Source organism: Thamnophis sirtalis, unplaced genomic scaffold, assembly GCF_051295495.1.
Source record: "Thamnophis sirtalis isolate CommonGarterSnake01/CBP01778 unplaced genomic scaffold, rThaSir2_p1.2 scaffold_1, whole genome shotgun sequence".
NCBI classification, from domain to species: domain Eukaryota; kingdom Metazoa; phylum Chordata; class Lepidosauria; order Squamata; family Natricidae; genus Thamnophis; species Thamnophis sirtalis.
The window spans coordinates 108,982,949-109,008,097 of NW_028261381.1; the positions used below are offsets into that span (position 1 = coordinate 108,982,949).

Sequence of the window (25,149 nt, forward strand, 5' to 3'; positions counted from 1 at the left end):
TTTGTTTTGCAGTTTAATTTGACAGATTGTAATGTTATTACATCGGCATAGTCTTAGTATTTCAAAATGTAATATATGTGTTTTTAAAATAAATCAAATCTTAAGTTGTAAATTCATTTAACTTTTTATTAACCCAAATTTGCCCAAGAATATCTAGTGAGTTTTGTGGCTGAATGGGAATTTAAACTTTACTCCCCCCCCCATCAGACAATTCAAGTAGTTCTTGACTTACAATAGGTCATTTAGTGACTGTCTGAAGTTACAACAGCATTGAAAAAAGTGACATGATCACTTTTCACGTGACCATTCCCATGGTCACATGATCAAAATTTAGACCCATGTTTATGGCAACTCGTATTTATGATGGTTGCAGTGTCCCTGGGTCATGTGATTACCTTTTGCCACCTACTGACAAGCAAAGTCAATGGGTAAGCCAGATTCAGCCAACAAATGGGATACTAACTTAACAACTGCAGATTCACTTAACAACTGCAGCAAGAAAGGTTGCCACAGAAAGGTTGCCAAGAAAACTCACTTAACAAATGTCTCACTTAGCAACAAAAATTTTGGGCTCAGTTGTGATCGTAAGTTGAAGACTATCTATATACTTTTTACTCTGATTCATGAAATACAGTGGCACTAAAACTCCTTACAAGGGGAAAGACTAACCACAGAATTCTGAAATTGTAGTGCCTGTTGGCTGACATAGCATGCAAATTTGGATAGTTAATGCAAACTAATAATGCAAAGCAATAATTTCATTGTAAGTCTATCATGTGGCAGTTCAGATGTTTTTTATTTTTAAACATAAAAGACAACATAAAAAAATTCTCATCCATTACATACAGCATGTCGTTTGGTTTACAAGCGTTTGTGCATCCATATTTTCAATTACATATACAATCACAGATTTTCCATCTAATGTACCTCACTTTCATTGTACAACATATATTCAATTACAATTAATATTTCTTTCTTTTCAACGAACCCAATTCCCTTGCATTCTTGATTGTCTATTTAATAACAATATACCTTTATGTAATCACTTATCTCATTCTGAATATTTTTACAGTGTAAAAGAAATTATCAACTGTTTATGTTTATACATCACTACTCTTTCAATTATGCATAATCCCGCCAATCATCCATCAAGTATGCTTATGTTCATTGTTGTCCTTGTACATCATACATTCAAACAAAAATGTTATTCCTTCATTTTTAAACAAAGTATTCTAAATACCAATCTTACATTACTTCCTTATTAAAACTATTTATCAACAACAAGATGTCTTTATAATATACATCACTACTTAGAGTTATGCATAATATCACCGATCCTCTATAGCAGTTCAGATTTTTAATTTCTGGATCTTTCAGCAAGTTGCTTTTTTTGTATATATATATTCTCTGGAGAAAATATTCAAAGGAACAGACTGAATATTTTTCTGATGAAAATATATCAACAGGCTTTTATCAGGAAAGTGTTGCCAGTAATTGTAAAAAGTAAAACTTTTGGTTCTGAGTTGGCTCCCTGAAACAAATTACCTTGGATATTTGTTTGAAGGAATAACTGTTAAGATTTTGTATTTGTGTTTGGCTTCTTATTCTGGAATAATCTGATGGATCTGTTGTTTCTGTGATGAGTTTGTAAATAAGTTTTGTTCACTATGGAAAGACTTCCTAATATGGTTCTGTCAGCAAAGTTAGCTTATGGTGAGGAGGTGGGAATTCAGGAGCTATGCTAAAAAGAGCATACTAGCTCACTTTTATTTTCAACTTGGCCTCAGCTGACATCTGACTGCTTTCTGTTTGTTGGTTTGTTGCTGCTTATGGAAGTCATTACATTTAATATTGATTAAATGATAGAGTATACATTGCAGCTATCATATCAGATTATCGGTTTGGGCAGCAAATTAAAAAAAGTTGAAGAAATTACTTGCATTGGTACAAGCATTGTTCTTGATTGCAAGAAATGTGAACATTTTAAAGTGAAAGGTTGAATTATCCTTTCACTTGTCAGTTGAAGTGTGCAAGCTGCTGTTTCCAGTGAATTAATGACCCACAATCCAGGTGTGCAAATGTAAGCTCATTAATGTTACCTTGCATCTTTATAATTGAAACCTATTCTTGCCCTGTTTAGTTTTTTTTTTTTTTTTTGTAGCTAATTATGAGGGATGATGAAATAAGAAACTGAAAGCTAAGATAATGTGGGAAGTACGATTACCTGCTGTAATTCTTACTGGGAAGTTGAGATTAGAAGTTTTAATATTATTTCTCAAATGAACCTATTTAGTTTTGAAGACTAAGGAGGTAGTATGTATGGAGAGGCAGTTGTAATAAAAGATAAAAATAACATGTGCCTGGTCCTTTAGACATTTTGAAGTCACATTTGGTGCTTTTCTGTATATATAATCCCAGATAATCATATCTTAAATCAGAATATATATTTCATTTTAGTCATATTCTGTTATATTGTATAAATACCTAAAGTCTCTGTGTTTTATTTTTAGCTCATGTATATTTGAAGATCTTGGAAGTTAATCAGAAAATATTTCATTAATATTTACCCCTCTACCCTGTTTCCCTGAAAATAAGACCTCCCAGGATAATAAACCCAATCGGGCTTTGAAGTTCATGCACTAAATAAGCCCTCCCCAAAAATATTGCAACACAGCAGCAGCCATGAGGTGACCATGCTCACCGCCTCTGCACCTCAAAAATAATAAGACCTCCCCAAAAATAAGGCCAAGCACTTATTTCGGGGGGGTAAAAAAATAAGACCCTGTCTTATTTTGGGGGAAACACAGTAATTGTTTTGTGCTCCTTTAATCACATCCATTAAATATTTTAAGTCTATGCTTCAAATTTGGCTCAAACTATTAGCTTGTGATGAGACTATGACAAAATGATTAACAGATTTCCATAGCTAATGATTTAGAGGGCCATTATTTTGCCACAGCTGTAAAGATACACATGATTTCTGTGGTCTGGATAAACTTTGGTATCATTTGAGATCTACTAAAAATGAAATTGTGAGTATCTTCAGTTTCTTTGTGGAAAATCTAAATTGCTTGGAATACAGATTTGGAGTGCAGAACTAAAGATCCAGTGACACCAGGATTGTACCTAGCAGGGGAGATATTATTAAAAGGATGGATGTTGCTACTTCAGTACAATTCTTTCACACAATTTCTAAATCTGCTGTGGTAGACTGGAAAGCATATTGTAATTTAAATCTTATTATTTTAAAGGAAACAGCTGAACTCACCTTAGCCTGAAGATAAGCTCTTTAAGCCATATTTTTCTTGAATCAGCTATACAGCCCAGCACCTTGGTGACCTTGGCTGATCTCAAACAACTAAACAGGGCTGGGTAGCTTTTTGATGGGAGACTACAGAAATACTAGATCTGTAGGCTAAACTGAGAAGTTAAAAATGTTTTGGAAAGAGGCAATGGGCAAATACGTCTGTGTTCTGTTAAGAAAATGTTATGGATGCTTGCATAAATAGAGCACAACTTAAAGGAGATCTTTTTTAAATCCCTTCCCAGACTCAAAAGGCATCTATAACCTTCTTTCAGAAGATCTCAGAGAGCTATTTTGATCTAGGGATGGTGATACTATACACTTCAACAACAAAGTGTAATTCAAACTAAAAGACTGAGGTTTCACACACACATACACACACACACATATATAACCAATTTTACGTATTTGAGGTAGTGATAAAATATAGGTCTATGTTTACTTTTTCTACGTGTTTATTATATCTCATCTGTCAATATTCTTGAAATGAAGATCAAATAATTATATTTGACATACATTGAAAAAGTCAAACATCTCACATCCTGTAAACTGTTTCAACACACACACACCATCTCCCAGGATGCAGCTACTGTGTCTCCCCAAAAATACGACATGTCCTCATAATACAGCCATGCCACATTTTTCTGGTGGGCAAAAATATAAGCCCCTCCTGCATACAAGCCCCCTGGACAACCCCCCACCTCCGGCCAGGCAGAGTGCTGCTCACCAACCTAGCAGTATCCTGAAGGTGCCAAGCTGCGGGAACCTGGGGGGAGGCAAAGGTGATCACAGTGCTTGGTGCCTTCGGGATACCGCTAGGTTGGTGAGCAGCGCTGTGCCCAGCTGAAGAGTGGGGTTGCCAGGGCACCTCCGCCGCCATCACAGCCTGGCTTTTTCCGCGGCTTCCAACCCGAGTCTTTTGGCAGTGGCCGCTCTGGGCGCACGCTCTATGGTTGTGGGCCAGCTGCCTACAGAGCATACAATCATAGAGCATGTGCCCAGAGTGGCCAGTCCCGAAAGACTCGGGTTGGAAGCTGTAGAAAAAGCCAGGCTGGGATGGTGGCGGCGGAGGTGCCCTGGCTCTGTTAGGGGAGCTGGGCCATGCATCGTGAGGCTGGGAGGTGAGTGAGCAAGAGCGGAACAGCTGCTTCGGCTACCCCCCTCTCCAGCTGTGCAGAGCATCATTCACTGGCATTTGAAAGGCACCAAGCCACAGAAACTGGCGGCGGTAAACAGGCGCTCACACGGCTTGGCGATAGGTCAGTGAATGGTGCTGTGCCCGGTTGCAAAGGGGGTTTGCCGGGTGGCTGCTCGTGAGTGTGGTCGCTTCATGGCTGTTGTGTTGTGCTGCTGCGACAGTGCAACACAGCCATTTGCCCATGAGGCTGTACCCGACTCTTTGGGAGCCCACTCGCAAGAGAGCAGCTGCCTGGCAACCCCAAAACAATAACCCCCCCATAATAAAGCCCAAGCCATATTTTGTAGATAAAAAGAAAATAAGACCCTGTTGTATTTTTGGGGAAACACGGTATAGGGCATTGCATGCCATAACAACTAGACATAGAGACAGTTTTTCCCCATGCCATCATTCCCACAGCACTGTCTTATGCCTGAGGATATTTACCCATGTACTATGGCTGTATTACTATGGTATTATCGTTCTTATCTTTTCTACTGCCTTTTTCTATTGGTAACTTACGATTATATACTTTGTTGCTTGTATGTACACTGAGAGCTTATACATAGGAGACAAATTCCAATTTCAGTTGGTCAATAAAATATTCTATTCTTAGTCCTGTATGCTTATTTTTTCATATGATTATACAGATTGATATTTTTAGGTGTCACAGGATATTTTATGGTGACCGACTTTGAAATAAAATAAAGTGTTTCCCCCAAAATAAGACAGGGTCTTATTTTCTTTTGACCCCTGAAATAAGTGCTTGGCCTTATTTTCAGGGAGGTCTTATTATTTTTGAGGTGCAGGAGGCGGTGAGCGTGGTCACCTCATGGCTGCTGCTGTGTGGCAATATTTGGGGGGGAAGGCTTATTTTCAGGGGAGGGCTTACTTTAGTGCATGCGCTCAAAAGCCCGATTGGGCTTATTGTCTGGGGAGGTCTTATTTTCGTGGAAACAGGGTAGCTGGTAAGCTTGCAAGAACAGTATTTGGAAAAATATTTATTGTCTTTTTTATTCTCCTGGTTGATACATAGACATTATGCATGGTTTTGATCTGCATGGTATTGGAAAGGGCCACTTCAATGCTGAAATCCAAATTAAAGCATTCCTGACAAATGGCTGTCCAACCTCTGCTTGAACATACCCAGTGTCAATAATTTGCTCACTTTTCTTGATACCAATTACACCAACTACAGGTGTTTCCCATCTGTTACTTGTGTATTTGATTTATTTTTTTCTAAGTGAAGAACTTTTGCATTTGGTGTTAATTTAATTCTGATTTTTACCCATTTTTAATTCTTTGGATTCTTTGGAAGTTTACTTTTTCTCTTCATTATCTCAGTTGTCTGTATCATCAGCTGGTAATGTTGTGGGCATTGCACATATGTTATTTGTATATTAGCCTCTATTTGCTTTTGGCAACTGATGTTGCATTTGAGGTCCAAATTTTACTTACATAACAATATTTGGAAAATATATTTGGATAGGAAAACTGTTAGAAATCACTTGGGTTTTAAAACAATAATGTTCCTCGGTAAAGTAGTAATAGAGTCTAAACTAAATTAGTTGAACTTAACGTTTTTTAATTTCAGGGGAAACTTGACTTCGGTCTGTGTTGCCTGAATTCAACCATTGTAAAGATCTAGCAAATTCCCCTTTATAGGGTCCTGTTTAGCAAAGGGTGATATTTTCCAAGCAAATTAGTTGTATATGTGTGTTTATGACCAGTTTTTTTAAAAAAAACCTCTCTATACTGCTGATTTCAGTGGTGGTCTGGTGTTTTAAACTTGGGCTGAAAGTATTCCAAAGTATTTTCTTAAATAAATTAATTTGGTTGTACTACTCAGATTTCTAATTATCTATAGGAACTACTGTCTGGCTTGAAAGAAAGTTAGCTTTGATTTATTTTAAGACTTGTTTGCAGTTTATTCTGAATATCCCTTTAACATATATTATTCGGGTAACGTAGTTGATTTTTCTTCAATATAGAAACACTGAAGGGTCATTTTAAAAAGCAATGAAAAGACTTTGTTATATGATAGCAAAAATAACTGCATATCCAACCTTGCAAATTTATTGAAATAACTGTAATGAACTACAAACATATTTGCCGCCAGTGTGATCAATCAGATCAGCAGATTAAGGATTTGTAAAGAGTCTAAGTGATAGTATCATACTGGTGAGATTTATCATGCTGGTTGTAGAGCAAAAATGGAAATCTGTTGGTTTGCTTTCTTTCTAAGTAACATCAGATCATATGTACAAAGTTGCATTTTATTAAGTACAGATGACAGGGTACTGCTTGTTTCTGAGGCCATGATGAAGATATTTTTGAAAATAGGAACTTTCAAAGTAGCCTCTATAATATCTATAAGGGTAAACTAGCCAATGATAATCCTTTTTTGTTATATGACAATTTATAGCAACTGGATTAAAAAATCAGATTTTTCAAAATCTTTTCATGCTGAACGTAGAACATTTTGTGGTATCTGAAAGATTTTGCATTAAAAAATATCTTGATTGAAGTGAGCTAGGCAATCAATTCCACAAAGCCTTGCAAATATGGAACCAAGAGAAATTGAGGTTTTAAGAGGGAAATACTGTTGGGTGTTGATTTGTTTCTGGTTGGTCTATTTTGAGATACTGTAACATCACATGGCAGGAGTAGGTGGAAGAGGTATCTAAACTTTTCATTTTCTATCCAAATGATGGGGCACGATTTCCTCTAAACATCAGTTGTCGTGTATTTAGTACAAGTCATATAGTATTTTTAGTAAAACCAGCAGATGTTTTTCTAGCTCGGTGCCCATTTCCCTGCTGCTGTCTCCTGGTCTTCTTTTGTTCCCACATGTCCTGCCTGCATAAGTGTGTGAGTGACAATGTGGGCAGAAATTGTTCATATGCCTCAAGTTATTAGTGTGTATTTAAGAATACAAAAATCATAGACAGAGGAGCTGTTTGCAATGTGTTTTGCATTTTCCAAGAGTTCGGTGATTATTAGATCCTGACTTCTAACATGTTATTTTTAATTGAAAATCTTCTCTTTTCTGTGCTTCCTGCTGCTGTTCAACTAAGGCAGCTAATTTCTTAATGGGCAGCTAAATTTCCACTCATTATTGCTTTCATTTATAATAAGTATATTCATGTGGCTTTGAATATGTTACAGAAAGGAGTGGCATAAACTATTTGAGTAAACCTATACTATCGGAATAAATTGTGTGTGGTTTTCAGTTCATTGATCTCTTGTATGTAGGTATATGTTTGTGTGCACCTTCCAGACAGTGTTGATGCCTGGCAACTGCCTGAGCAAGTCCCTGCAGTTTTCCGGCAAGATTTTGGGTGTGGTTTACCAGTGCCTCCTCCTTAAGTGAGAGAGAGAGAGAGAGTGAGAGTGAGGGAGGGAGGCAGGCAGGCAGGCAGGGAGAGAGGGAGAGAGAGGGAGAGAGAGAGAGAGAGGCCCAAATTCACGTAGCTGACTTTGTGCCTAAGACAGGAATAGAACTCATGGCCTCCCAGTTTCTAGCCTAGCACCTTCATCTGCATATCAAACTGCCTATTGTATATACATATAGTCCTGAATTGTTATTCTGAATTAGAAACAATGTTTTAGACTTTTCATATGATTTATAAGACATGCTTCTCTTAAGAGTCCATTACAGTACATGGTCAGGTGAAAGTAATCAGGAACAGGAGTTAAGTTCAAAGCACTACAAGTTTATTACATGCTACCTATACACAAGAATCTGATGATCAAGGCAAATTGGTGCTAGATAAGAGTCAATGGAAGTCAATGGAGGGCAGTGTGTGTGTGGGGATGGGGGGTTGGTCTCTTGTTGTAGTGTAGCAACTCCAAGCTGATGAAGTGTTTGACACCATATTCAGGCTCTGCCTGATCATCATCTATTACAAAATGTATTTTCTGAAGTTAGGATATGTAGGATGTTGTCATGTTCCCAATTCCAAGAGGGAAAATACTACAAGTAGTCCTTGACTTACAATTGTAGTGGAGCCCCAGATTTCTGTCATATGTCATGACGGTCATAAGTCAAGGCACTCACATGCCTGACCCAGTTTTGCAACATTGTTGCAGTGGATTTTAAGCTACTGCCTCAGTCATTAAACGAATACCATGGTTGTTAAGCAAATTCCATGGATGTTAAGCAAAGTGGTTTTCATTGTAAACTGGAAATAAATACTAGTTTCTGGCAAAAAAAGTAAGTTGAGGTAACATGACCATAGGAAGCTGCAAACGGTCATAAATGTGAGCTGGTTGCCGAGTGCCCAAAATGAGATTGCATGACAGGGGGAAGCCATCAGAACTTTGAATCTGGGTCACAAGTATCTTTTGGGAGTCTACGAAATATTGAACAGTCAATATGCAACCAGTTGTACGTCGAGGACCACCTACATTTTAAAATCCAGACCTTAATTTAAAATATTGCAAACAAAATGGCTTCTAAATAATCTGTAGATCTATGCAACTTTGACTTGCACTTGAAAATGTGCAAAAACCAAATGCCTGGGAGGGATTTTTATATTATTATTTTTGAGTGCAGCATGCTTATTTCACATTATAGTTTTTTTTATTGCCTTTCCTCCTTAAAATGGAGCTTGTGGGTAGCAGGTTCAATCTAAAGCAATTGAATAAAGCCCATATGATTTATCATCCACCCCAAACCTTTGAAATCAGCCAGGTAGAATTTGCCTTTGAGCAGCCACTTTAATTTAAGCGAAGGATTGCTGAAACGTTTGATGATTAAATTCCTCCCTGAGGAGTTTTTGAATCTAGACCTTTTCTGACTCTAGCAACATTTTTTTGCCCAAAAATAAAATTGTGGGATTTGTATTAATTGAAATAGTTTATATTTCCCCATTCTAAATGCCAAACACTATCTACATTGACAAACATTCCATAAAGTAAAGTTCATAGTATACTTTAGTAAATAACTCCTGTACTTTGTTCAATTCATTTCTCCAAAATTATTTGTGATCAAGAAACCACAGTGCATTATTCAGTAGTTTAAGAGAGAAAGCTGGTGAACTGTACCTTCTATCTATGACTTTGACTTTGGAAAGCATTCATGTTTCTAAACAAAAGGAAGTGTGCTGATCTCTGGCTACTTAAAAGGAATCCCTGGGTTCACTTGAAGAAGACAACTGTTTTCAAAGGGACTCTTACTGGCTGTTACAGCAGTGACTGTGATTTGTGTACTTTGGGGCAACAGGGGAGGCAAATATTAAAGTGACCTACTGTACTTGGCCATGGGAACTCATGATCTTGAAAGCCTATTCAAGCAGCGTTGCTTGACTTTTACCAATTATTGTGTTGACTAGGGTCAGCATTTTTTATCAGCGGTCTACATTTTTATTGCTTGGGTGAGAAAACATGTCACATTTTCTTCCAAATGAGGAGGGGGGGAAGTCCTTTTCATCTTAAGGCAGTTGCAATTGTACTAACCTAAGTGATGCGGTGCTCAGTGGCTAAAACGCTGAGCTTGTCAATCAGAAAGGTCGGCAGTTCGGTGGTTCGAATCCCTAGCACTGCATAACAGAGTGAGCTCCCATTACTTGTCCCCGCTTCTGCCAACCTAGCAATTCAAAAGCACATAAAAAATGCAAGTAGAAAAATTGGAACCACCATTGGTGGGAAGGTAACAGCGCTCAATGTGCCTTTGGCATTTAACCATGCCTGCCACATGACCACAGAGACGTCTTCGGACAGCACTGGCTCTTCAGCTTTGAAACAGATGAGCACCGCCCCCTAGAGTCGGGAACAACTAGCACATATGTATGAGGGGAACCTTTACCTCTACCTTTACCTTATGGAGGACTAGTGCAGTCTTCTCCAGCCTGGTGCCAAATAAATATTTTGGAGTAAAAGTTCCAGTATCCTTGTCTGGGGTGTATGGCAGGTAGTCCAAAATATGTGGAGGATACCAAGCTATCAGTTCTGAGCTTAGGATAAGTAATAATGTAAAGCAGGTTTCTTCAACACAACATGTAACGCAATCAATATATTGCCTGACTTGGTTTAGCTCATTCATAAGGCTGTAATTCGAAAACTGCCATAAAAGTACTTATCGTATTTTTCGGAGTATAAGACGCACCAAGGTTTTGAAGAGGCAAATTTAAAAAAAAAAAGGTTTTTCCACTCTGCAAACCTCTATAGCAATAGCAGTTAAACTTATATACCGCTTCATAGGGCTTTCAACCCTCTCTAAGCGGTTTGCAGAGTCAGCATATCGGCCCCACAGTCTGGGTCCTCATTTCACCCACCTTGAAAGGATGGAAGGCCGAGTCAACCGTGAGCCAGTGAGATTTGAACCGCTGAACTGCAGATAGCAGTCAGCTGAACTGGCCTGCAGTACTGCACCCTGCGCCACCTCGGCTCTCAAAAACAGTCAGTTTTTTGTGTAAACAGGCTTGGTTTTTTTTTTAAAAAAGGGCATGAATAACCCTTAGGAGGCTTGTAAAGTGTTCCTGGGTGGGGTGGGGGGTGGGGCAAAATTGAGCAAAAAAAGTCCAATTTTTTGCTCATTTCTGTCTTCCCCATCCCCCAGGAGCTCTCTGAAAGCTGGCTATGCACGGCCATTTTGGTGAAGGCGGTGGGGTTTTGGGAGGCAAAAAATGCTATATTCAGTGTATAAGATGCACCCAGATTTTCAGCCTCTTTTTTGAGGGAAAATAGTGCATCTTATACTCCGAAAAATATGGTAATTGCAAATTGGTGAAATATTGCTTCCTATTTGAAAAATATCAAGTATCTTATCACTTTGGAAGTGGATGCTGATATCGAAACAGTCTATAGTTGTTCTCCACAAATATCAAGTAATACTATATTATATGCCTAACTGCTGACTGAAGCCTAACCTCCTTACCATCCATTCACCCTTTCCCAATAAGATTTCAAAAGGCTTTTATACATGGGTTCATCCAGTGTACCAAGTTTCATTTCTGCTCCTTCAATAATAGCATTAAGTGAAGTAACACTCATAATTGTGGAACACACTCTCTTACTCAATTATGACTGGTTTTGATTCATGTAAGTTTGAGATGACCTCTGAAGACTTTTATTTTTTCATCATTTTCTTGATGCTATTGAACAGTTGTCCTGTTTACTGTATTTTCCAGTTTATAAGACACACCTAAATTTACAGGAGGAAAACAAGAAAAAAATAGTTTTGGGCCTCTGTGTGTCCTTTTTTTGGCCAAAAATGGGCCTACTTTGGGGCTTCCAAGTGCTCCACACATCATGTTTTCACCCTCCCAGGCCCCCAGAAGCACTCTGCAGTGCTTTGCACGGCCCGTTTTAAAACATGCTCGTTTTTGCAGAGTGCTGCTGGGGGCTGAGAAGGGCAAAACTGCAATGCATGGAGGGTTCTATAGGCCAAAAATGCCCGCATTCAGTCTATAAGACGCACCTAAATTTTCACCTACTTTTAGGAGGAAAATATGGTATATGGTTTTTCAGCAGTTGAAATGTTATTTGGCTCTATTGTTTTATTGTGTTTCATACCTAGCTTTGGGTTATTTCTAACAATGAAAAATGATTGGTACATTTAATAAATAAATTAACTTTTTAGATGCAGCCTTTCTTTCCCTTTTAATGCTTATTTCCTCTATTACTCTTTCCAGAGATTTGGGAGAGAGCCCAAACTAGACACTCTTTGTTGAGGTTTACAAACAAAGTGCAAGATAAGTCACCTCAGATTTTATAAAAGTTATCTTAAATGCACAGAAGTATATCTTACAGGAGTAAATTAAGAGCAGAATTTCTACATTCACATTTTCAGGAAACTTTAAATTCAGTTGATCAAGCTGTTAAAAACAACAACTGGAAAGCAGTTTGGTTTAAACAAGTCTTTCTTCCATTAGCCTACTTCAAGGTTTTTGCCTCTTGAATGTGCTAAAATGATTAGTTATAATCTTATTTTGTATATGCAATTGTTGTGAAGTTTCAGCGTATTTTCGTTAAATATACTTGACATAATTAGTATAATCCAGAATTCTGAACAAACCTGTATAAGAATCTGATTTTCCTCCTATACAAAGAGTTGAGCCATTGACCAGTTGCCTTAGGTCACCTTTTACCACCTGATTACCCTGCACATATCTTATCCTATCTGTATATTATACATTGTCTATCTGAGTTTAATATATACTCTATCTGTATATTAGACTATTGTCTGTCTATGTGATCCTAAGAGTCAAAAACAAATTGATGGTACCTAATCAGTCAGTGAGTGTTAGACTACAACTCCCTTAATGTGAGGATAATCAAGAATATTTTACAGCTTGAACCATTACACCTTCTGCCAGAGTTCAGCAGAAAACATGCAGCTCTTCAGACATTATTCAGTACTTGGCAGAAACTTCTCAGACACAACTTGACTGGATTAAAGAATGAAACTTTAACCCAACACATTTGTGTGGGAGAGGTGGGGGCAAGGGAGGGACGCTTTTTCTTCCTGAGTTCTAAGTTGACAATTATTTGGCTAGCTTCTTGATTGCTGACATATGTTTACATAGGCTATCTGTAGTCTATCTGTAGGCTATCACTGGTTCCCATTCACTTGTCACGACCCCCACTCTGTCAAGGACCTTGGAGTATTCGTCTTTAATGATCTAAGCGCCAGAGCCCACTGTAACAACATTGCCAAAAAGGCATTAGGATTTGTTAACCTAATATTGCATAGTTTTTTTTCTGGTAATATTGTACTGCTAACTAGAGCATACAAAACATTTGCTAGACCAGTTCTCGAATACAGCTCATCTATCTGGAACCCGTACTGCATATCTGACATTAGTACAATTGAGTGAGTCCAGAGATATTTTATGAGATGAGTCCTCCACTTCTCTGCTGGCAACAGAGTACCTTATGCCACTTGGAATTTTGGGCTTAGACAACTTAGAACTATGCCGCCTTTGGTCTGACCTAAGCATAATACATAAAGTTATCTGCTACAATGTCCTACTTGTCAATGATTACTTCAGCTTCAACCACAACAATATACGAGCATACAATAGATACAAACTCAATGTAAACCGCTTCAAATTGATTGCAGAAAATACGACTTCAGCAACAGAGTGGTCAATGCTTGGAATGCACTACCTGACTCTGTGGTTTCTTCCTCTATACCCCCACAACTTTAACCTTAGACTGTCTACTGTTGATCTCACCTCATTCCCAAGAGGTAAGGGGTGTGCATAAGCGTATCAAAGTGCCTACGGTCCCTGTCCTAATGTCTCATTTATTTGTATCCATTTCATGTATTCATAATCATGTTTATACTTATATCTGTTCTCTTATACATGCTTGATAGATAAATAAATAAATAAATAAATAATGCATTTCTATGTCGGAGATGCTTAATTTCAAGCTTTATACCATCAGGTAATTTTATTTAAATAAATATTGTTTATTTAAGGTATACAGTTTGATTTTTTATTATTATTATTATTTAAGACTATAAAACAGTCTCTGAAAAAACTCAACTTTTTTATTTCTCTTCCTTTCCTCTTTCTATGTAGAAACATGAAATTTTATGAAATTCTATTCATCCAAGTTAGGAAACTTGGTTCTAGTATAATTTTCGAATCAGGACAATAATAACAAAGTTGAAAAGGATAACAAGAATAATCTAATACAGACTTCTGCAATGTGCAGACAAATCCAGGATAAGACTATTACTTTTATTTAAGTGACATTAAGACGGAATAAAAACAATTGGGAACTTTGGCATAATACAACAAATAACACTATCCTCATGTTTAAGAGAATGGAACAAAGTGGATTGTGACTACGACCTTGCTTCCAGGACAATATTTTATGAAGTCCGGGATGAATGTCTGAACTCAGTTACAGATTCATATTCTTGTCGTGTATGAGTCAAAGGTGCACTTGACAATACACCTATTTTTTGGTAACTGTTCATTGATTAAAGTATTTTAGTACTTATAATAAAGTACTTATAGTCAAATCAAATATCCTCCCTAAAAATCTAGATTCAAAATATTTCTGTCTCTATACTTGAAAATATTTCTGAAAGTGTATTTACTGAGAAAAAAGATGAACTATTTAGCTCACATCATTACTAAATTCAGTCTTCCAGAGGTGAAGTTTAAATGATATTGTCATTGGAGTGAAGAATATTATTGGCACATACCTAGGAATTCCAACTGTTCGATTTATCAGAATGTCATTTAAATATGCTAAGTTCATATTAAAATGAAAGTCAATAAATATATGTGCAATGCTGCACCTTTCCTCAATTAAATATTGATCAAGTTCATTTCTCAGTTCAAAAACACATTTCAAAATATATCCTTAAGACTGCCATCTTAACTCAAATAAAATATTCATGAAACATGTTCAGCACTCAGGTTTGATTTTTTATATAATTCACAATATAGTTGTTGGTAGAATGCTTTCCAATGTCAAACTTAAATCTGAAGAAAGAGCTTGCTTATGAATCATATAGTTTATCCATGCAGCACCAGGAAATTGTTGGCATATTAAAGTTTAAAAGTCGTTTGTGACCATATAACTTAGCTATGTCAATGCAGATCTCAGAAAATTCTATCAACATTTCTTTGTTTTTTGTAAAAAAAAAAAGAACCTTCACTTTAAATTATTCTTGTTATTTCTTCACAGAAGAAAAGTCCTTACTTATTGTATCCTCGATAACCAATCTACCACATGTTATCAAGTGAGCATCCTTGGGTGCTCTCTGTTATTTCACCTATCTGCATGGGAAGTAGTTGGTTGTTTATCTTTACAGTTGATTATTTAGATCCTCTATTATCTTTGTGACTCAGCAGGAAATAGTGTCATGAAATAAAATGACACTTAAAAGTTGTTTTTTCACCAGATAACTTTAATTACATCAATAGTTATTGGAAGAATTTTCTCCAAAATTCTGGTAGGATTTTTGCAGTATGTGATTCTATCTATATACAACTTGATAAGTAGCAAGAAGTGATTTCAAAATGGTGCATTTAACATTTAACCAGACACACAATTTGTTTCTTCATTTCCTTTCTTCTCTTCTTGGAATGAAGAACAAAACACTGCAATCTTATGAGGTTTGTTATCTAAGTCTCATGATTTGTTTCTAGACGTTGATTTAGCTTACTTGACGTCAGATTCCAACTTCATAGAACTTTCTGATAAATACCACAAAATGATGTTCTGCACTAACAAGGATGCTTGTTAATCCAAAAACACATATAATTCTCATCATGTTTTCTTGACCTGTTTACTTTTATTAATACTTCTGGTAGCTTGATTATATTCAATTTTTCTTCTATGCTCTAACCCAGCCGCATATAGCTCTTTTCTCCCTCTGCTGTGGCTCCGTCACCGGTCGGTGCCACAATTTTGAGAGGAGCTCCGGGGGGTGCACAGTGTGCCAGGAGAAGACTCTATGGCAAGGGGAGGGTTTTCCAGTTGTCTCCACAATTGATAGCGCTTTCGGTTATGACAGGTAGAGGAAAAAGTACGCCATGCTAGGAGGAGACTCTATGGTGGGTGAACTGAACTTCCGGTCAGCTCCAGAATTGAACAGGGGGCTTCTGGTTAGAACCTTTGTGGCTCCCGGTGTTTTCTGTGGGAAACGGGTCCAAATGACTTTGAGTGTTTAAGTTTGCCGACCCCTGCCCTAACCCATTTTTTTTTTCATTTTTAAAAATTAGAAATCTAAAATAATGAATAAGGATATTGAATTTCACCAACACCAGTATTACTTCACTTCTACAGCAGTATAAAAAGATAACTGATATATTAGATGCCACATTGGAAATCACCAGCTTACAATGCTATTACCCTGTTTCCCCGAAAATAAGACTTCCCTGGATAATAAGTCCAAACGGTCCTTTGAGCGCATGCACTAAAATAAGCCCTCCCCAAAAATATTGCAACACAGCAGCAGCCATGAGGTGACCACATTTGCCGCCTCCTGTACCTCAAAAATAATAAGACCTCCCCGAAAATAAGGCCAAGTGCTTATTTTGGAGATCAAAAGAAAATAAGACCGTCTTATTTTTGGGGAATCACAGTATATTGGTTGATGATTTTGATAAATAGCTAGATGTTCACTGTGTGTTTCCTGCTCACTTTGCTAGATAAGTTGAGATAAAATAAGAGATGTTTTGATAGTGCTTCTTTATCCAGGCACCATAGTAAGTTTTGGTTGCAATCAGGTTTTGCGTATGCACACTCAAAGCCTTGTCACAACATGCTCTGAATATCCATGCAGGATGTAAGGAAATTCTGGGAGTAATCCAAATAACTTTATACCCTTCCCAAATTTGCTTGTGATCCACAATTTGAGAGGTGCTTTTTTATATCAACATACTACTTCATTTTACTTGTTCAGCAACCTTTTTTTTTTTTCAAAACCAAGATCTTAACTTACAGGCTGCTTTCTCCTTTCTATTTGAAATATTGTGGACTTATTTATTTTTTGTATTTATGAAAAATTATAGTCAATTAAATCTAACTTATATCTATGAATTAACAAATGTTTCCAGACTAACCTGGTAGATTGTACTGTTTAAATTGTCCTTGAAGCACTGGGATGTACAGTAGAACCTCTAGTCACGAACACTTCTGACCATGACCAAATCGGGTACCGACCAAAAAATTCACAATTTTTGTTGTTGCAGATTTCCCCTTCCACACCACTTTTTTTTTGTAAGCGCCAAACTTTCAAAATTAGATTTGGGTCATGACCAAATCAGGATGCGACCAAAGTTATGGAACAAACTGTGGTCATGATCGGAGGTTCTACTGTATACTGTGGCATAAAATTCTCATATTCAAATATTCAGAACATAAAAAGAATTCTGTTGAGAAGGCTATGACACACATAGTTGTGAAGCACATATGAAAATCTTTTTCTTTTAGAGGTGAAACAGAAATTACATGGAAAGACTTTCAAAAGTCTTATTATCTACAGTTCCTTTTTTGCTTCTACGTAATCAGTGTTGGGGATTATAAAAACATTGCATTTTTTTCTCCTATTGGCCAGCCAAAACCCAAAGCATGAGTTCCTCCCCCACTGTGGTTCCCATGGAATTCAGTGTATGAAAATATGTGCAAAATCATGATTTATTAGTATATGTGAAAGGGGGAAACCACACTGAACATATTCTGAAAATGTGTGTCTTTAAAAGAGCTGTTTAATTCTTGACCAACATTTCCAGGAGAGATGAGAGATAATATCAGTATAAAGAGGCTCTTCGTTTGCTGTAGATTTCTAGCTTTCTTCCTTTGGTTGTGAAAAAAAGATGAACTCTCTGAATTCCTGTCCCCCCCTCCCCCAAGGCATAAATTATCTTACTTTTCCTTGTATTCAATTATATTAGAATTATAACAATTTCTTAAGGAAGGAAAATCCCCATTGCCTGGTTTGAATGGATCATTTGGAAATTAGCTTTAACTTTTTCTTGATTTTACATTTCTCATTCTTAAAAAGGGGGGGAAAAACAATTTAATGTTCCACAAACAAGATAGAATGTCTCTTCTTTTCCTCTTGTCCAAGCTCCTTTGAGTTTAATGTCATCAGTCAAGTCTGAGTAGCAATTGGTATCCTCTTGCTCTTGCCCTCCAGCAGGTCCTCATATTGGCTCCATCTCTTCAGAGATTGTCTATTTTACAATATCATAGCTTTTGAAAGAATACCAGCGTGCATATAATAGTAATTAAGAAAGTTAATCTCTAGTTTGACATGCCAATTTTGATTGTGAAAAGAATCATAGAACTGTGACAATTGTCACTGACTTGTTGGCTCATAATCAACTTACGTTGTATGAAATACATGATTGACTATCTGAAAGTTGGCTGGGGAATTCTGGTAGTTGAAGTCCACCAAACATTTTAAAGTTGCCAATTGAGGAAATATTGCTCTAGGACACGACTGAATATAGAAGATGACATATACCTTTGGCTTGCATCTAATTATCATTGGACACAAAGAAATGATGTCACTTCCCGGAGTTTAAATAGTTTTACCTTTTGCAATTCATGTTTGTGATGTTTTGATACTTCTTCTTGATTACTACCTGGCTATCTCTTATATATCGTCATTTCAACTGGGTAGCCTATATCTGCACATTTCTTTCTCTTGAGGGCTTTGCCATCAGTCTTCTGTCTTTCTTCTAGATAGTTTATGGAGGATTTTAATGTTTTAATTCTAATTCTGTAGTTGAGCCTTTTTTTAAAAAGACAGAAACAAAACTGGTTCAGGAAAGACTTGTGACAAGGCAAGTATGTGTCAATTACTTCTTTAAAAGAAAAACAATCTTTGAAGTTCCATTTGGAGAGCGCTTTATGTACAATCTAACTGAGTGCTAATATAGTCAGACAGTATAGTTGTCCTTTTTAATGAATTCCTTGCTGTTTTGTATTTCTTTGAAATGTTATTTATATCTTGTTGCAGGGATGTATCCACTGCCATAGGTTCAAAATACTCAGATCTTTTTCTTTTCTTTACTATGGATGTTTTATCTAACCTTTATTTTTCTCTTTTTGTTGAAGGTAAAACTGGATTCACCATCTGACTTTAAACATTAAAAACTTGGTGTCTAAAAGATGTGCCATGGAATGGTAGGAGCAAAGAGCACCACAACATCGCTGCTTGCTTTGATCAGTCATGGGATATTTTTTCCATTCTTTATTTTCAGTTCCTGTATGGTGGAAGGATTGGACTCATGTAAGTAACATTCTTACTATCTGTTTCATGCATATTTCTGCCCTTCTCTGTGATAATTCAGGGCAAGTAACAACAGCCTTTGAAAAACTGGTTCTTGTAGAAAATGTTCATAAACCAAGCCAAGCCAACATTTAAAGCAGGAGGACTATGCGGTGGCTCAATGGTTAAAATACTGGGCTTGTCAACTAGAAAGCTGGCAACCCAGATTCAAGACCTGAGCTCCACGTGATGGGACAAGCTCCCATCCTCACCGCAGCTCCTGCCTACATAGCAGTTTGAAAGCATACAAATGTAAGTAGATAAATAGGTGCCATTTCGATGGAAAGTAACTGCTCTTCATGACGTCATGTTAGCCACATGACTGAGGAAATGTCTTCTGATAGTCCTGGCTCAATGGCCTTGAAACAAAGATGAGCACCACCCTCTATAATCGATAACAACTAGCGAAATAAAATCTGCAGGGACTCCTTTACCCTTTTTTATACTTTTAAGGTGTGTACTCATCTACTTGGTGGGAACATCCCACTGGGTTGCATGCTTGTACCTGAAATGGAGATCTGATTTCCACTGGTAATAAGGTTAACTACTTTGAATAAGAGCATGGATACAAGACTGGCATTTAATATGTAAGGAAAACGTATTTTTAAATCCTGTACTGGATTTAAAAAATAGTTAATAGTATGTAAACATGGGCCTTTTTATTTGTTACATGTGATCAAGATAATCATCTGTGTAAGTAAGAGAGAGAGAGAGAGAACGAACAACTATATATATAGAGAGATATGATATATAAAGAAACATAAAAATAAAAAATGTAAAATATATTTATAATGGAAATGAAATTTGGACTTTGAAGAAATAGGATAGAGTATTTTCTACTTTTGGGTCGGAGAAGATTCCTTAGACCAACATAAATAGCCAAGAAAGAAAGTAAATGAATTATAGAACAAATCAATCTAATATTCAGAGCACAAGTGAGCAAACTTAAATCACCATATTTTGGGCACCTAATGTGAAAATCCTGTTTTCTTGGGAAGTCCACAATGCTGGGAAAGTTGAAAAGAGGACAACCAGCAGCAGGGTAGATGGACTTGATTAGAACAGTGATAGGTATAGCATTGGAAGATTTGAACAACCTCATTGATGAGAGATCATCCTGGAAAGATTGATCTGTGTGGCCAACTGACAATTGTCACTGACTTGTTGGCTCATAATCAAGTGGTTGAAATGCTCTAAATTAATTACAATATCTACAATCAAGATTATCCCTTCAAAATATATTGATAACAGTTACTCCACCTGAATATAGCTGACTCATTCAAGAGATCATCAATATACTTTTCATATTCCTCCTGTATATATACCGTAATTAAACTTTCACTGAAAAAAAAAGGTAAACTGGAGAGGGGGAATATTTCCTTGTGAGAAAGAAACTTGGTTTTAGGGGTCTCCCTGGCACCGAGTGTTCTATGGGGAATTAACCTGTGGGAATTAGTTGAGGTTCAGAAAGAAAATGAAAATTCCATGTATATGGGCAGCAAAAGTAACCTACAGCAAGAAGTGGCTCTATAACCTAACACATGAATCCAATTTTGAGTACCATATAAATATCAAATTTGTCAGTTTTCTTGGGAAAAATGCTGTTTTCTTACATAACAGTTTATTCTTGTACATTTCACCATGAAAACTACTGAATGTGTGAGAATGGAGTGTTATATGGATAATTTATTTAATAATATCCTGGTTTTATTTATATTTCAAATCCTCTTGGTAGGAGTAGTTCAGAAACAGTAGTTCAGGAGTAGTTCAGACACAAGACCAGGATGGACCTGGTTAGTATGGATGAGAACTCACAAGTAAATCCCAGGACTATAAAATAAACCAAGTATTCAGAAAAACCTGCTGGAAAATTATGATGGCAAATGACTTGGCTTTTGTTACCAAAAAGAAAAAGCTATTTGGAGATAGTCATGAAATTTCAAGGAATTAAAGTCAACTCAAATGGGAGATTATTTTTAGTGACATACGGCTTTGATGAGCTATTTCAAAAGAGCTTTAATTCTGGGATATCTAAAAAAAATGCAAAAGTATTTGGTGGCTTCTTATTTTGATGCAGCCAAACTAATGAAGAATCCTACCAAAGACTCATCGATTGAAGCACATATTTGGTGGCATAAGAAGTTTGGGAATTTTGAGCATAACTCTCCTTGACTGGTGCAAAATTCCAGCTTGGTTGGAACACTTCCTGTTTATCCAACATGAATATTTCAACAATAGAAACAGGATGGAAATGATGCTTGGCAAGTGTGTTCTCTTATTTATGTTTATGCACCATGTTTCCCCAAAAACAAGACAGGGTCTTATTTTCTTTTGACCCCAAAAATAAGCCCTTGGCCTTATTTTCGGGGAGGTCTTATTATTTTTCAGGTGCAGGAAGTGGCAAGCGTGGTCACCTCACGGCTGCTGCTGTGTTGCAATGTTTTCGGGGAGGGCTTATTTTCAGGGGAGGGCTTATTTTAGCACATGCGCTCAAATGACCATTTGGACTTATTATCCAGGGAAGTCTTATTTTTGGGGAAACTGGGTAGTAGCATTGTAAACTGGTAATTTCCAATGTGGCATCAAAGCGCAATTGGGCTTATTATCCGGGGAGGTCTTATTTTCAGGGAAACAGGGTAATGGTATATGTGTTCTACTTGCATTCAGATAAACCTATTTTTTCATATGTTGATGCCCACGTACAGTAAAGAAAACACATTCCTTCCATATAATTGTGGTTCTTGAAATGGTCACTATGGCATACACAGCATCATAAACCTTGTACCAGTTATTTCTGTTTTGTGGCCATGGAAAATAATTCTTGGCATCTTCCCTATGGCTTCCCTTCACATACTCCAACCTGACAATAATGTCTATTCTCAGTCTTCTTTTCCTCAAACTGAACATTCTGCATTCCTCCAGCAGACTATAACAGGCAAGAGAGATAATATTAATAGACAGGAGAAAGTTCTACAACCAAGATAACAGTCAGATAAAAGAAATCAGAGTCTGGGGCAGAAATGTATTTTGAAAAAGCATCTCGGACTGGATTATCTCTAGTTCTCAGGAAGATAAAGGAAGGGGAGGAGGGAAGCATATACAGATTCTGTCATTGTGACATAATAAAACTAATATTAGGGTTCATAACTATGATTTCCTCGTTTGGTCTGTCTTGAAGCACTGACACTAATTCACCCATAACTGCATCTACAATCCTCTTGTCAGAAACTTCTATTTAAGGTTCATGTAGTTTTTCAAAGACTGCTTAGATATCCTTTAGACAGAGAGTACAAAGAAGAACAGTGCCAGGGAGCATGTGCTCTGGAGGCCTATTTCCAGCACAAAAGTCACCAGCAGTGTAAAAGATTCTGACAGGGAGTTCTCATAGTCCCGTCATCCATAAGTTTAATATAAAGATAGCCACTCAAGTTACAAGCATGTAATGTTCTCTTCTGTATGAAGTCAAATAGGATCTTAATTATAGAAGTGATATGTAAACAAAACTAATTAGCTGATTACTGTCTGCATTTCTGCCTAACTGAGTGAATGTTGTTTAGTCTTCTGACTATTGCATTTTGTTTGAAGAGAACAACAATTCTGTAACGTCAGCTTAAAAGATATTTCTTTATACCCATCTTCCATGTATTGCTACGGCTTTTGGTAAAATTATCTTTTCTAAGACATCTTTTCAGTGTAGCTAGAATATAGCTGTGGAATGGAAATAACTTTTCAACACTGAAACATCCATCTACTGAATGCAGAAGCTTAACCCAGCAATTAATTTTGCCATTAATGTGTTTTTTCACCTGTTCAAGTGTTAGCTATTTTCCACTCAAATGAAGGCTCTGTATGAGGTTCTGTGTATGTGGTCTGCACAAAGCCTTCTTCAAATTCCTAAAAATCAGAGGCGGGGAAAAGGAGTGTTTAAAAGAAGACAAGTCTTCAGGAGATCCTCTTTAATATACAACATTTGCAAATACGAACATTAAAGTTTCAAGTTTCAAGTTTAATTTTATTTATAGGCCGCCCAATCCCGGAGGACTCCGGGTGGCTTACAGAGAGGGGAAAGAAAAGAAAATAAAGAAAATAAAAATAAAACAGACAAGTTAAAAAACAACACAGATACATTCATTTCAGTCAGGGCTGGACCTCAACGATGAAGTCAACAGCCCCAGGCCTGCCGGAACAGCCAGGTCTTGACAGCTTTTCTGAAGGCATTGCATTAACATTGCATTAACATTCTATCCATAGAAATGCTGGTTGAGGTGAGGGTTAGGAAAAGTTCTGTATCTTGCTGTGAATGGGTATTAAGATACCAGTGATGAAACATGCTTCTAGTTTGATTGTTTACATGTTTGCTTGATTGATATGTCACTTTTCTTCCAAGAGTTCCCAGCCTCTTAGATGAGGATCTCCCTTTTATTCCAATAATATTATCTCATACTATCTCAATACCTTAAGTTGAGGCCCAAGTCACCAATTAGGTTCCCATGGATGAGACTGGACTAAAACCTTGGTCTCCCTATTCCAAAATGCTTAATCGCAACATCACACTGGTCCTCACTGCTTTTGAGAATGATCAGTGAAAGATTCGTAATGTGAGATTTATTAAGCATTCTAGGGACATCCATGACTCCTGCAAAGAGAACATAATTTTTTAAAATGTGGAATGTTTTGTCATGAATATAAAGTGAGTGAAGAAGCATTTTATACATATGCAGGGGAGCATTTGTGAAATGTTGAAGAGTGGAATTTGGCAAATGCTATAAATGGTTAAATGTCCACAAAAAAGTAAAAAAATATGTGATAGCTACTCTAACTAGAAAAACATTTAAGATATGGATAAGGTTTGTTTATGAAGTGACCAAGCAAGTTGTTTAACTCTGCATGAGATTACATCCATACCCCGTGATTAGAAGAATGTTGCTATTATTCCCCTGCAGAAAGAAGAAGGTAGCAAAAGTGAATGCAAAAACTGCAGAGGGCTTGTTTTGTTAAAGAGCATCTGGAAAGATATTTGGCAGTTTTCTGATTAAAATAATAATATGAAAAATGACATGAGCCAAATTAATACGTAAATTGTAGCTTCATGCTGGGAAGAAGGTTTTGCTATTCAGTAGATCCTTGAAAAACATGTATGAATCTGAGGGAGAAAAGCTTATTGTATATTTGTTTAGAGAAAGTGTATGATAATCTTAATAGGATTATGACATTTTCTATAACTGTCATTGAAAATTGCTGCTAAATGTAGTAAAAGCAGCATATGAGGGAAGAAGAGCATGTGTGAGAAGAAATGAAATACTTCAACAATTAGCAAAAACTAAGAATATTTGTTTAATAGAGATAGTCCTTGCTTAACAACCTTAATGGGACCAGAATTTCCATCTGTAAGAGAAGCAACTATTAGGCAAAACTTTCCATGATTACACCACTTAATGATAGCAGTTCTGGTAGTATAGATTGCGGTCTCTAGTTGAGGGACCACATCATTGTTAATCAAGAACCTTATTCTTCTGCTCTGTCATTCTTGCCTCCACTTCAACTCTCCCGCCACACCTATCCCCCCACCCCGCCAGTCCTTCTGGCCAGCCTGCACTTCACTGTCCCTGCTCCCCACTGCTTCCCTCAGCTGACTTTTGCTATTTGCTGCTGCTGAAGAGGCGTGTCCAGCAAGGCAGCTGCTGGCCCTTGGTGAGGTTGTGCAATATATGCCTTACGCCTAGATTGGGATAAAGCAGTTGTTGTAGGACACAGGCATCAGCTACAACAATTTGTGGCTGTTAATCTTTGGTATTTGTTAAGTTTCCACCCTAGATGACTCATCCTGTATCTCTTACAATTCCCAGACAATATAACTGATGACAGAGTCAAGAGTTGTAGTCTGACCTGTTCGAAAAGTGCAAGACCCCCCTA

At 37.1% G+C, this 25,149-nt stretch overlaps 1 protein-coding gene across 2 annotated transcripts in view; it reads left to right on the forward strand.

Annotated features, from left to right (window-relative positions):
- Positions 1 to 25,149, forward strand: part of SUSD6 (sushi domain containing 6) — a 55,903-nt gene that overhangs the window by 6,970 nt on the left and 23,784 nt on the right. For both annotated transcript variants that reach the window (XM_014060254.2, XM_014060255.2), the window contains exon 2: positions 19,023 to 19,197. In XM_014060254.2, coding sequence (XP_013915729.1) covers positions 19,077 to 19,197 — 121 coding nt within the window. In that variant the 5' untranslated portion in view covers positions 19,023 to 19,076. The remainder of the gene's footprint in view (positions 1 to 19,022; positions 19,198 to 25,149) is intronic.